At 37.3% G+C, this 14,978-nt stretch overlaps 2 protein-coding genes across 2 annotated transcripts in view; one reads left to right on the plus strand and one right to left on the minus strand.

The window, feature by feature from the left end:
* Nucleotides 1-14,978, plus strand: part of ctsbb (cathepsin Bb) — a 73,832-nt gene that overhangs the window by 11,448 nt on the left and 47,406 nt on the right. The window contains exons 9-10 of the mRNA XM_069185836.1: nucleotides 107-235; nucleotides 540-613. Coding sequence (XP_069041937.1) covers nucleotides 107-235; nucleotides 540-613 — 203 coding nt within the window. The remainder of the gene's footprint in view (nucleotides 1-106; nucleotides 236-539; nucleotides 614-14,978) is intronic.
* On the minus strand, nucleotides 3,094-11,247 carry LOC107075915 (uncharacterized). The gene is made up of 5 exons (XM_015339039.2): nucleotides 11,136-11,247; nucleotides 7,053-7,370; nucleotides 5,825-6,013; nucleotides 4,936-4,979; nucleotides 3,094-4,617 (listed from the first exon to the last, which is right to left on the minus strand). Exons 1-5 carry the CDS (start codon nucleotides 11,176-11,178, stop codon nucleotides 4,516-4,518), a joined length of 696 nt encoding a protein of 231 aa, XP_015194525.1. The 5' UTR covers nucleotides 11,179-11,247; the 3' UTR covers nucleotides 3,094-4,515.

Below are 14,978 nucleotides of genomic sequence, written 5' to 3' on the forward strand. Positions count from 1 at the left end.
TCCATCTTGATCTCCAGGCTGACCTAAAAACCAGCAGCTTAAAGCGGTTAGAATGTGAAAACTAGTGCCTTGATCCAGATGACTATTTTTTCTCCTATTCTTTCAGGAGTGTATCAGCATGTGAGTGGGTCAGCAGTTGGGGGCCATGCTATCAAGATTCTTGGCTGGGGGGAGGAGCAGGGCACCCCCTACTGGCTGGGTGCCAACTCCTGGAACACAGACTGGGGTGAAAATGGTAAGAACTCTTCACAGCCTTGAACAGGATAATTCAGAATGCCATATTTTTGGTAAAACATAAATGGCAGTCTTAGGCTTACTTGAAACACTTCATTTATAATTGCATAATTTCTAATGGGTCCTAGAAGTTAATTTTGTCTTACGAAAGGCTTTTTAGAAATTAGTAACAGTTTTAACATTTTTAGTTGGTTTTGTTTTTTTTCCCTTTTGTGCTTGGCTTTTTTTATGAGTATTCAAATTTCAGAATATGAGATTTAAGCATAGATCTGTCTATCAATCTTAAAGGCTTGTTTCCATTTTAGGATACTTTAAGATTCTTCGGGGGCAGGACCACTGTGGGATCGAATCGGAGATCGTTGCTGGAATACCCCGGGATTAGGACTCCATACAGCTAGCTGCCTTTTGTGCAGGGCTGCAGTGAGGATCTGAGGATCTGGTTATGGTTAAGCACCACTGTTCTGGTGTCTTGCTTGGAATGGAGGGGATTAATGATCTGCCCCTTTCCAGCTTTTAGCTGTATAATATTAGGCTTCAGAAACCTATTATGCTGGCTGTCTGCAGATGGCATACAAGAGTTTTATAAATATTTTTAGCCACATTTTAGTTTTTTAGTTGAGAATCACTGACTTTTTTTTTTAGTGCTTTCATGTGCTGCTTGAAATTTACTGCAACATCCATCAGCTGGTGTGTTATTGTAGTTGACTACTTTGATTGATTTGCCTTCTGAACATGGAGTGAAGTTGAAAATGTGTTGCAATAAACGGGTTGATGCAAGAATATGATAAGTTAAGAATGCAGATGACTAAGTGCAATGTGATAAGAACAGAGGCCATCAAACACCAAAGCATTTCCCTCCATAATGAAAAACAACTAATGGGGAAACCTTCATCCTTATTTTTGATATTTTAGCTGCCTTTCATTTATGAAGTTTGAACAAATAGTGAATTTGTTCTACCCCAACATGATGGCAAGGCTCCAAGAAATTCTTTAACACATTAAATGAGGTGCACACGATTTGTCTTCAGTTGGTTCTTTGTGAAACTGTTGTAAAAGGTGACCAGTGTTGCTTCCTTAGTGGATAACTGACTGAAATCTGCTTGAGAGGCTGGGCTGCTGGGGAAACTAGGTGGAGATTCTAATGGATACGTCTTAGAACTGGTTTCAGAGAGCAAGATGGAAAATACAGATCAAGTGCTGTAAGTGTGAATGGAGCACATAGCCCGCTACTTAATCCTGAAATGTCCTGCAAAGCAGGATGAGAGTTGTAACAAACTCAGCACTATTAATAATCACTGACAAATTGTTTTGTATTTGATGCATTTGGAATTTTAGGGGAATATTTGTTTTTAAAGATGAAGCTTAGGTTAATGTTTTATTTCTGGAATTTTGATTTCCTTCTGTTCAAGTTGTATTTTTACTATTCTTCCTCCTTCTGCCCAATTGTATCATGATAAATGGAAGACCACCTTGAGGTGGTGTCACCATGGAAAGATACTCAAAATAAAGATCTGAATCTGAAAATGGTGTTGATCATTGCAGTATATTTGACTTTGACCTTGCTGTTGCTTAAATTTTCTACACATCTATAAATTCAAATGAAATTGCAAAACATCAGCATTTGTGGGTTTTTTTTTGTACTGCACCAGTTCTCAGTTCTGGAGTTAAAACTTCCTGGATTGGTTTTAACTTGATCCTAATTCACCTGTGCTAATTGGTACCTGTGATTTGATTTACTTAGTTTTTTTTTTCTCTACTCGGCCCTTGGTTTAAAAAATACTGTAGTTGTTTGTGATGACTACATCACATGCAGCATTTTGCAGTTGCAGCTTAATAATTAAATTTGTCCTTATTTCGGACTAAACTGCTTTTAATGGGTGATCAATTCATGATGGCTGGTGGGAGTTATAGTTTTGGACTCCAACAGCAGGCCAATGGTTTTTCTTTTGGATAGCACACCTGATCTACAATGTAAATGTACCAGGTAACCAGTATTAAACCTAGATCCCCTGAGTTGATGTATGGTTTCCTCTGTGAGGTTCTGGGACATCTAAACTTGCCAAGTTAGTCTTCCTAGCCCTAGCTTTAGTGACCAAGCAAATAAACTTGCTGACACTGTGGTGGGGGAAAACATATGGGCGGAGCGGTGACTCTGTGGCTAAGGATCTGTGCCTGTGACTGGAAGGTTGCCGGTTCAAATCCCGCAGCCGGCAGAGGAATCCTACTCTGTTGAGGCCCCGAGCAAGGCCTTTAACCCCAACTGCTCCAGGGGCACTGTACAATGGCTGACCCTGCGCTCTGACCCCAAGCTTCTCTCCCCGTCTGTGTGTCCATCTCATGGAGAGCAAGCTGGGGTATGTGAAAAGATGAATTCCTAATGCAAGAAATTGTATAGGGCTAATAAAGCAACATTATTATATGGAGTATTCCAAACAAAAGCAAGAGGAACTTAACATACAATCTTGAGTCTGATTTGGTGGCCTCTAGTGGTAGGTCAGTGGTTAATACATCCTTCATGCCAAGGCACTCTTGCATTAGATAAGTACATTAATTCAGAAACTGAGTTACAAATCGCTTGTCTGTTTGATGCTTAGGATTTCATTTATCTGAAGACTTCAACGGCCAGAAATCAAGACGCACTTATGTTCAGTCACTGTCAATTCACAACAGGGTTTTTGGTAAATATTGTGATTTATAGTCTATAAAATTAAAAAACTTTTAAAAATTATAATAAAGAGTTGTAAGTGCATATTCTCCGTGACATTATCCAAATGCCACTTTGTGTTTTGTAAGAGCACACCTTGCCGATCAATTTACAAGTTATAACTTTTAAAAAAAACCACGCTCGGATGCCAAGGCTTCTGTATTGCACAAACATTCCTTTATTTTTGACACCCCCATTACAGTTTTTGATTTTTCTGGAAAAAACATTTACATAAAGTTTACTATAAGTATGTTAGTACACTTTTAACAAATAAATGCAAACAAATTTATGAAGCAGTGTGACGGCAATTCTTGAACACATCCTAGAAATGAAGATGAAAAGTTTCCGCTCCAGGGTAGATTCCGCTTGTGTGACGGTTACAGCAGATTGTGAAGAGTGTGGTCAACCCCTGACTCACAGCACCCAGTGTAAATTGAACATTAACATGAGCATGATTCAACAGGAAAGCAATACCACAAACTTGTCGTTGCAGCTATCCACAGAATGGATCAAGACGGCCAAATCATGATACACTGTTCATATTGTTTTATAACTTTTAACAGATTGATCACAATCTGAAAAAGACTGAAAATATGAAAACGAAAATTAAAAAAACACTGCCATTGCCATCCTGGAGTCCATTTTGTATCTTCAAGCACAGGATGGTTGAATATTGGCTGGTTTAGGACTGGGTGTAAACGGGATATAAAAATAAGACTTGTCTGTCGTAACATAGCTTGGTATTTTACTGAAGCAAAGTGAATGAAGTATGTCTATATACAGTATGCAGGTACTGGACATATAAACTTTTTATTTACAGAGTCCATTTTCCTGTGTTCATTCACTCATTTCTTATACATCTTGTGCAAGAGATAAGCATTAAATGAGTAGATGAAATGCAGTGATTCTTCAGTGTATTGAGATTTTCTTTTTGGTGGTGCACCTAAACATTTCTTATTGCCTTTGGATATGACCAATTCCCATCTACCACAGACTTAGTAGTAATTGGAGTGGATCCCAGTCAACAAGATTAAAACAGTTGTAAATACTGTTGGTCAATTATCAATTAATCTCTTATTTTGATTTCTTTTTTTTCCATATCCCATGCCAATTTTAAGAATTCATCAAAGGTAAAAAGCGAATTCAAACATATTTTGAGGAAGAAATTTCCTCTATGGCATACTTCATCCTGTTCTTAATTGCCCCTTGAGAATGCTAGAACTTTGTAGGTGCTACGATATATTTTAATTTACTGAAATAAAAGTAAAACATCTATATTAAATACCTGTCCTACCTGAGTTGTTTTCCTGCTTTCAGTTCATGATTGAAATTGCATTTCATGAGAAAAACTTTAAATCTCAAATGGTGTGGATTTGTTTAAGGTTGTGCCTAAATATATGACAGTTTTTAAAGAATACTCTGTATTAATGTATGAATTTTATCTACATGTTCTATTTATTTCCATTTTTAACTCTGACATAAGGTGGTTTGATTGAGAAAATAGGTAGCAAGACTTAAGGTCATGCAGAGCTCTTGGACAAAAATGCTTCTGCAGTTCTTGTTCAAAAGTGAGGCATCTACTCTATGGGAAAAGAGTTAAAGTTTATGTAATAAGGTTTCTCTTCATAGATGTTTTCTACAGCCTTCGGGATGGGCTTCTTGATTGAGACTTGGTTTAGCTGTGGGGAAATATAATTAGATGAGGCATTTAACATGATAAACATTTACCATCATTCAGTATTACTATTCATTTAAAATGAATATTATTGACAAAATGGTATTTCTTGATAGGTTTCAGCATAGCAATGTTTAACATTTCTGAGAATAGATAACTTTTATTCTAAGTTTACATTTAAGGAATCCTGGGCAAAGAATGGCCACTCTAATATACTCTAAAATACTTTTTACACTGTGTACACTTTGTAATGTGGACATAAAACTGAATAAGCATGTACTTTTTTTCCTATTGTCACATGCTTAAAAAAAACGTCTTTTACCTTTTTTGGGCTGCTGTGGGAGTATTTCTTGTACAGAATAATGCCTATAAAAATAAAATGTGGAAATGAATGACTGTAGTATGAAAGTAATATTTTTCAGACATAATAATGCATAAGTTAATTCTTTATGTTAACATATAAAACCAGAAGCGGTGAGCTGATCCAATAAAAAGAACACTGTAGTCGGTCACATTTTGATAGATTGTAGTCTCACACGAATGTAATGTTAAAAACTGTCTCCCTGTATTTCAGAGCACTGCGAGGGCACTCTATTTGTATGGATGTGCCACTTCCATCTCATACAACTACAGGGTGTATTTCACTTTTTGTAAAAGCTTAGTACAATGTACTCCTCTATTCAGTTGCCTTCCAGCCAGATTCTTACTGTTGAGGCCTCCCTTTCAAAAGGGACTGAAATCTTATTAGTGTATTATATTAGATGGTAATACAGCACATCTCTGTTGGGTTATGGTGATACTTTTATTTTTCAATTCATCTGATGTCATGGCTTGCAGATGACTCTGACCCCATCAAGACTCAATTAAGGTCAGTTAGAGCATACACAGTGCTGCTCCTTAGCCAGTGACAACCTCCATTACACCAAAGACTACAGTAGATCTGAAAGAGATCTGCTGCAGGAGAATCCTATAATCTCCAGGTTTTCAAGGCCAGGGATCCTTTTCTGCAATAGAATGTAATGTCTTGTAACAGCTATCCATTTTCTAACCTTTTTATCCTATTCTGGCCTGAGGGGAAGCCGGAGCCTATCCTGGAAAGCAACAGGCACAAGGCAGGATATACAATGGACGGGACACCAGTCCAAAGGAGGGCAGACACACAGACACTGGTATGCACACACTCACACCAGGGCCTTGTTACATTTACTCACCCAAAACAATTGCAGCCACTAGGAGTATCCCAATTACAACAGGTACAACAATGGCTGCTATTGGAAATTTTCCCCCGTCTTCAGGTTTGTGGCAGTTGTCATCATAACTGTCATTATCATCATAACCATCATTGTCGTCAGGTTTGTGCCTTAATTCAGGCAAGGGAACTGGCACAAGAGTGGAAGGAACTGTAAAGCACACAATAAAATTAAGTTTTACACAATTACACAGTTACTGTACATGCAGCTTTTAGAATGGGGCATTAATTATTGAAACAACATTATTTGAAGTAAAAGGTTGTACTGTTTTGTTGAAGGCTTTATTTGAAATTGTTCATTAATGTTTACTGTGTTCTTGTTGATTCTTGTTTCAATTTCTTTCATTTTTCTTTCCTTCTCTCTTTGTGAAAGAAGACTATAGACAGAACATACCGGCACTCATAAGCTGGATATGAGCACAGTGGATCATAAATGTAAAAAAACTGTGTGTTTTCCATAAACCAAGTTATATACACACACACACATACAATTTAAAAAGTCATATCTGTTCAAAGAAATCGTAACAAATGTATTAAATAAATTTGAACCTAAATAGTATAGAGGCTTGTAACATTCTGTCTCACAGGAGTATGGAAACATACTGTGCTGTATGGTGCATTTATGCTGCAGAATGCAGCATAAACTGAAAAGATACAATACTAAACACTGAGCTACTGAGCACTCATGATTCTTCTGCTTCAACGTTACTCTTTCAAGGCAGTAACCAGTTAAAGAATGGCTGAAAGAGAATACTACAGAGATACAATATACAACCAGGAGAAACCCTAACTGCAAATAAGCACTCTTAAGCATAGAAGTAAGATTTAAGATCATTACCGATTGCACATCATTCACAACAACAAATGTAATGTAATCTAAAACTTCTAGAGAAAATCCACATTTCACCACAATGAATACTTATATGGCCAAAGCCGCACTGGAGTGGTTTTGTCAAGAAGAGAGTGAGTGCCCTTGAGTGGCCCAATCGAAATCTTGAGTTGGATATTTCACCCATTAAAGTGTTCTGTCTAAAAAATGTGAACATCATTTGTAATTCAACAAAAATGGGACATCATCGGAAAAGTGGGGAAACATTTGCAAAGTACTGTATATAGAATACATATGGTATATGTATATTCAAGATGCAGATTGAAACAGGAATTCTGAATAAATCATTATCTTTACTCACCTTTCACAAGCAGTACAACGGTGTTTATCTCAGTGTAATTCTCTCCATTGATTCCCAAACAGCTGTAAGTTCCAGCATTCTGCATTTGAACATTCAAAATACTCAAGGAGAAATCAAAGAGCAACGGATCTCCAGAAAGCAAGAAGTCGTTTGAGTATTGAATGTGTTTGTCTTCATTTATGTTGAGATCTAGGACTGGATTCTCAAGCCCTGCTTTGTACCATCTGACCACTCCAGATTCAACCTCATTTACATTACCAAAGCAAGGAAGAATGACTGCTGTTCCCTCTAATGCTTTTCTTTCATCGATGGAAGACACTGAAGAAGAAAATGAAAGAAGAATGATGGTACATTTCTGTACTAACCTATATCTTCTCACCTTCAGCTGTATTATTTCATCACGGTCAATTCAATTCTGAGCTTCAGACACAAGCAATAGATTTTTCCTGATTTTATCATTTATTTTTAAATTACAAGTATCAAAACCATTGACAGTTACAATATTAAGCATTTTTAAAAGATGCCACAACAAGTCATTTACACGCAAAGATCTCTAAATTTGATCTTTGTGTAGGTAAGTAGCGAATTGCTGTTTTTCAAAAAGTATAAACTGCCAAGCATTTGTATAATTATATTTCAAAACAAAACTAAATGAGACCTAGGATAAAGTTCGGGAAAGTTTACTTTTATTTCTTTTACAAGGCTCATATTTGTGCTGTCATCCTTCAGCACATAGGTGTAATCTCATTTCTTTTCAGAAGAGGTCACTCTCTTCATGTCAGACTTCACACCATCTATAGGGGTTGTCCTCATTATCCTGCGCTCTGGGTGTTATGGATATGAACTCCTGTGACTTCCTTTCTAAGAATCCAAGCGCATTTTTGGTTGCACAAAGAAGGCAAGTATAGTCTCACATGAATATCTGATACTCGGGGAGTTATTCTGTTGCCATTCTGCATACACTGCTACAGCTGTGTCACTGATCGGTTTTGAGTCAATCTCTCTTTTTTTTTACTTGAACATTTAATCATTTAAATGCTTGTTTCAGCCATGTCATGTTAGTACTTTAATCTGTGCCTCTGCTACTAAATTCCTATTCATTTTGTGTTATTGTTCTTGTTTCATTATTTACTTACATTCTCAGACCACCGATTTATCTTTTGAGTTAGATGATTCTCTTTCATTAAATTTCTACCACCTCACCTCACTTCACCTCAAGGCTTCTCGATGGCCTTCAATTACTCACATATTTTTCTATGAATTTAATAAATATATATATGTTTGTATTTTATAAACTTATTATACATTTTTAATGTAGAATGTATGCTCTTGACTGAAAGGCACTATATGAGGACAAATTATTGATGTATTGATTATTAATACACAAATGGTCATAGATACCATTTGTTTACCAATTGATCAGTCAATGTTCTTTATGGTCTCCTTTATTATTATTAACTGCTTTAGATCTTGGATGTTTTTTTCACAAAAGAGATTTAACATAAGAAATTAGGTATTTGAAATCTTTCTAAACCAGGTGATTGGTATTTTACTAATATATTAACAAAGTGTATCTTCCTGCTATTGAACTGTTTCTTTCTCATTGTTTTTGTAGTTAATAGGTTTTTTTTTATTTTTAATATTAATATATTGGTGGTTTAATGCATACTACGAAACTTTAATAAGTGTTAACTCCATTAAAAATTATCCCTTATAATATTATGTGTTAGTACTCTTCTGTTTTACTTGATCTACTTTTATGGTACAGTATTTGCTGGCTGAAATGACACAGATGTTATTACTATTAAAACACTTTCTTTTGATTTTTATCATTTTAAATTGCTATATCTCTCCAATTAGCAATTGACTAATATAAATGCAGATAATGGTGTCAGCTGAGTTCAAAAGCCTGCTGTCCTGCTGTCTTTTGAAAACTGGGTTTTAGACTGATGAGAACTGAAATGAATCTATAAATGGAATTCCTCGTTGAATGTTTTGCTGAATTCTATGAAACAAAAGTGGCATTTTGTATTAATAACAGACATCAACCAACTATTGTCATCAGACAACAAGAAAAACCAGAAAGAAGAGGTGACTCTATAGGAACAAGGAAATTGTGCCACTGTCGGGATAGAAGGCATTAATCCTTGAGTGTTAACAAAGCAATCACTGCCTGATCCTGACGTCATGCAAGCAGTGACTGGCCAAACTTCATTCTTTAAATATTGTAGAGCATGACAGCCAATTGCAGGGTTCATTTACAATAAAGAAACTCTAATTTTGCTTTTGCTTCCCATATAGGACTAGAGATGAGGGCAGACAATAGCCTGGGAAGCCTTTCTGCAGGCAGATTCTGGCACAATAACCACCCCCCCTTGCTTTTGAAAACTGGATTTTAGACTGATAAGAATTGAAATGAATCTATAAATGGAATTCTGGGATGAATGTTTTGCTGAATTCTATTAAACAAAAGTGGCATTTTGTATTAATAATAAACATCAACCAACTATTTTCATCAGACAACCAAAAAAAAAACAGAAAGAAGAGGTGACTCTATAAGGAACAAGGAACATTGTGCCACTGTCGAGACAGAAGGCATTAATCCTTGAGTGTTACCAAAGCAATCACTGGCTGATCCTGACGTCATGCAAGCAGTAACTGGCCAAACTTCATTCTTTAAATATTGTAGAGCATGACAGCCAATTGCAGGGTTCATTTACAATAAAGAAACTCTAATTTTGCTTTTGCTTCCTGTATAAGAGTAGAGATGAAGGCAGACGATAGCCTGGGAAACCTTTCTGCAGGCAGATTCTGGCACAATATCCACCCCCTGTCCCAACACACACACTCTCATACCAAACAGTGCCCCACGCCACACTCCCTCCCCCAGTTTCTGCCATAATGATCTGCCAGCCCTGGGTTAGGTCATGATTGGGAATCAACAAAGAGTGTATAAGGACTGCTAGAGGAATCTTAAATTTAAATGGACATAATGTAAACTGTTAACAAATTGTGTAAGCATATGATGAATGCCATTTCAAAAACAGGGAAATAAGAAATTTGCCCTTGCATGAAGGTTGTTGTCACTGTATTGAAACATGCAGGAACAAAAATCAAAAACATAATTTTAAGATTTTAAATAACTACATGCATTTAACTCCATTGTCATTTAAGCATATTAACTGATATGGAAGATCATCCTAAACACAAGTAGAAAACAATTGTAAATGCAGAATACAGATTAAAAAAAATTAATAACAATAATAATTCTGTACACTTCTACAGTGTTTCGTGGACACTGCACTCAAAGCGCTTTACAGGTAATGGGGACTCCCCTCCACCACCACCAATTCGCAGCATCCACCTGGATGATGCGACGGCAGCCATAGTGCGTCAGAACGCTCACCACACACCAGTTATCAGTGGGGAGGAGAGCAGTGTGATGAAGCCAATTCACAGATGGGGATTATTAGGAGGCCATGACTGGTAAATGCCAGGGTAACACTCCTATCTTTTTTGAGAAATGCCCTTGGATTTGTAATGACCAGAGAGAGTCAGGACCTTGGTTTTACATCTCACCAAAGGACAGCGCTGTTTTACAGTATAGTGTCCCTGTCACTATACTGGGGCATAAAGCCACACAGGGTGAACGCTCCCTACTGGCCCTTCTAATACTCTTCCAGTAGGCTCATACCTGCTTATCTTCGGTGTGTTGCTAGTTGTGAGTTGGAGAGTGATACAGCTGCTGACAGATTAGGCTAATCAAGTCAGCCTGTTAAAAATAATTTTTCTCAATACAAATACTTTTCTTTAGCTACATGTGTGAAACATCATATTTACTCGGTTCCTTTGGAATACGTGACTTCAAAATGGAGGATATTAAACCTGACTATATTTCTTTAGGTCTTTAATGTTCAACCCTTCACCATGTGGTACTGTAAGTGTTCTTACCTTTCCTACTTTTGTGATTTCTTTCTTCATATTAATTTAAGATAGTCTGTTTGGTTATGTCAGAGTATTAAGTATTGTGTCAACACATTTATTTATTTATTCTTTATAATAAATGATAGATATTTCACTCACCAGAATGCACCACAAGCAGAATTATAAACAGCCTTGAACCCATCGTGACACAGCAGAAATGTTACTGTAGGGACAGCACATCAGACAACAGATCCCTGTGTGTGGATGAAAAAGACTCACATGCTTTCTGTAACTAATACCTTGAAAAAGTAGGAGGAGTTAAAGGTGGCTGCATATATGACATACCAGTAAACACTACAACCTGAGAGATTGTTCTGAGACATAGTTTGCTCCAAAACAGGTTTAATTTCTTTGTGAAAAGCATAACTAGGAAGACTATCAGCAGTTTGTTTCCAGCAACCAAAATATTCAGTTGATGTCTTATTTATTGCAATCGAACCTCATCATATTGCAGATCTCAGCTATTAAATTCATTTTAATTTTATTGATTAAATCAGTCCTAGCTGAAAGGTTAACTTTCATTTTCAAGTTAGGAATACCATTTTTCCCCCTTCTACCCAGTTTGGAAAGAGTAATTGTAAAACTTTGACATTCTGTGGTGCTGGGAGATTAGCACCCTGCATGTGTTTTGGGAGTGAACCTTAAGAGCTTTGTTGCATTAGGAAAACTAATTGATAAAATGAGAGGAAGCCATTCAGACTACCATGCTTATTTGGTTCTTTTTAAATCATGACCAGTATTAGTTGTGTCTTTGTGTCTTTGTGTCTGATCACTATCGTAAACAAGGTTGCTGCAGCAATCAGAACAGATGAGAACTCATGAGGACAACACTGTACTGTATGTTGCAGAAGACTTCTATTTGCAGAGATCATACTTTAGGTCTTGTACTCCAAAGACTCAAGAGAAGTCCATTACTCTATTACTGCTAAACTCTAACAGTCTCTCCTGACTGTTTCCTAAAATCCAACTATTACTAAAACTGTAAAAGCACTTTATATATCCAAAACATCATTAATAGTGATGTAAGAATATGTAATCTACCTCTCAATAATAATAATAACAACAATTTGACACCCAGTGAAACTATTTACAAGCGATAAAGGCCTCCGACTATCACATCTAGTGGCAGAATGGATCTTATTCCAATTCCCCTTAATGAACTGCCTGCTATGCCTTAATCATGATGACAGCAAGCTCCATACTAAAAATGTTCTCATTAACCCAATGTAACAGCTGCTGTAATGATATCACATTCAGGACTTTTGTTCAACAGTATCTTCCTAAGAGTGATATTATTGGAAGACAACAGGGACTTTGAAGCGTGAGAAACATTGCATCTTGGGTAAGTGTGATGCATCTAGTGTTATCGGGTGAATATGATTTAACCCCTACAAAAATATGAAGAGTAGAATTTAATTACGTAAGCCATTCTATGCACATTTTAAGAACATCATTACATATTCCATCCATCCATTTTCTAACCACTTTATCCTGAATACAGGGTTGAAGGGGAGCCGGAGACTGTCCCAGCAAGCAACAGGTATAAGGCAGGATACCTGGATAGGATTCAACTCCAACACAGGGCACACATACACACTCACACCAGGGCTAATTTTCCCGGAAGCCATTAACCCACCAGGATGTTTTTGGACTGCAGAAGGAAACCAGGCACCTGGAGGAAAGCCACATGCCCAATAGAGAACTAACATGGAGAAATTATTAGCTTCTGTTCGTCTCATTGAACTCTGTGGTGTCTCTGGGCCAGTGTTTCTGAATTGACATGGTAACCCATTATGTGGTCCAGTCAAACCAGGCTGTTATTTTACCAGATACCATTCACAGCTGTGTCAGTACACTGATACTCATTATCTAGAGACCCCAGAAAAACTGGAACCTTGGCATGGGTAAAGATCCCTTTCTAGAATAAGTTGCATTACTTCTTACAGACATTTAAAAAAAAAACCCTGACTCACAATAATACTATATCAGGTAATCCATTACTGTTGTTGCTTACTAAAGAAGTCTAAAGGGTTAAGCGACACACCCCTTTTCTAAACCCATGTTGAATATCAACAAGAATCAGATTAACTGTGTGACACTGTTGAGTTTTACACACTGTTACAGTCTAGTTTAAAATTATTTTCCTTATTGTCGGTTACACCTTGGACAGTCTCTCTCCACCATTCTAATCCATTATTGAATAACAGCACAAAGTATACGTTTTTTTTTTACTTATGTTGTAAAAAGAATTCAAATTGAAAAAACTCATCAATCCAGTTTCTCAGGTAGTCTTAAACATAATTAATTAGCATTCTTCTAAAAATAGATCAAAGAAAACAGCAGGCCCTTTGGCTCAAGAGGCTGGATCCCTGTTGAGTGATCCTGGAGGCCTGGGTTTGAGTCCCTGATGGTGGGGGGCTGACCTGCTGCAGCAGTGGCGAGGGTGCCCATGTGAACCCCAGAGTGTTACATTGGTGTCAGAATGGGATGGGATAGCCCTTCGCTGAGGATGGCGAGTTAAGCGGGGGAGAGTGTAACGCATATGGCCTCCATTGCTTGCGAGAGCTGAGCTGGCTTACCAGAGCAGTGATGTCACCGCCCTCCCCTGTGGATGGCAGGGGCTGCAGCCGCTGGGCTGATGGGAGATTTCCCTTTGGCTCAATAGGCTGGGTCCCTATTGAGTGATGCCGGAGGCCCAGTTTCGAGTCCCCGATGGTGAGGGGCTGACCTCGTGCACCACGTAGTATTACAGTACAGAACAGCGTATTACCACTCATCCCTAGTTAATAGGCTGCATTCAGTGACCCAGTATACGATAAAATTCTTTATACTGTATATTTATGTGCTGTTCTTCTTACAAAAAAAATGAGAAACTTTTTACAGTTTACTTAATTGGAGATGAAAAAATGTTAGCTATTAAATATAATGTTTACACTAACAAAAAAGTAATGGACTTTAGTCGGGAAACAGTTATCATAAAACACGAATACCTCATTTACAAAGTTTACACGAACACGTCTGTTTTTCGTACTGTATTGCATTTAGCAACTTCAGCATACTCAAGTTTATGAATTATCTCTTCAATTTACTCATGAAGAATTTGCTCTTTTATTTGTGTCTAAACGTTGTTCAACTGAAACAGATGGGACTGATAAAGAAGCACCCGCAAAGTAAGAGGTTTTTTTATTTAACTTACTAAAAGCTGATAGATGATTTAAAAAGCACATTTAAAATCAACTGGCTTGCGATTAAGAATTTTGCAAGAGCAAAAACAGAAAAAGACAAAGGCAATCTGATAGAAACGCCTACTTTCTGATGTCACATCAGCTGACAGGTTTTCTTTCTGTTTCCTGGATCTAGTGAGGATCAATTTACAACCTTGAGATACCGCCATTCGCAAAACATATTTTACGTTTTGGTGGCACCTGAAGTTCTTGGGGGATATTAAAACAGAAGCACCGGGACTGGAGAGGAAAAGACGACTAAATAGCAATCTTATACATGTTTCTTTTTAAGGCATGTTTGCGGGCAGCTATGTTTGGGTCCAGGCGAATTGATCAGTGGGGTGTTTTATATTTTGACATGGCAATGGCTAGCTGACCTTCCTGCATTTTGCTTTATGTTGTCTTTGTTGGTGGTTGTTCTGTTTTTATGTTTATAGTTTTGGAGAATGAAACATTTACCTGTAGCAGTCATTTGTGAATGTGACACTGTGGGAGCCGGAATGTATAGTGAACTTAAAAGAGCTTAGGAAGTCTAAGGTTCTAGCGGTGGACTGCACAACGGAAACATTTTGAATTAGCATGCTAGTTAGACAGATTGGCACAGAATGCTGTAACGTCGTTAGCTCTTTTACTCCGATACTGTACCTTCCCTTACCTCAGATCCGCTCTAAAATTCTGTGCTGTAACTGAAGAATGCAGATGCCGCATGAGATATTCT

Source organism: Lepisosteus oculatus, chromosome 2 (assembly GCF_040954835.1).
Source record: "Lepisosteus oculatus isolate fLepOcu1 chromosome 2, fLepOcu1.hap2, whole genome shotgun sequence".
NCBI classification, from domain to species: domain Eukaryota; kingdom Metazoa; phylum Chordata; class Actinopteri; order Semionotiformes; family Lepisosteidae; genus Lepisosteus; species Lepisosteus oculatus.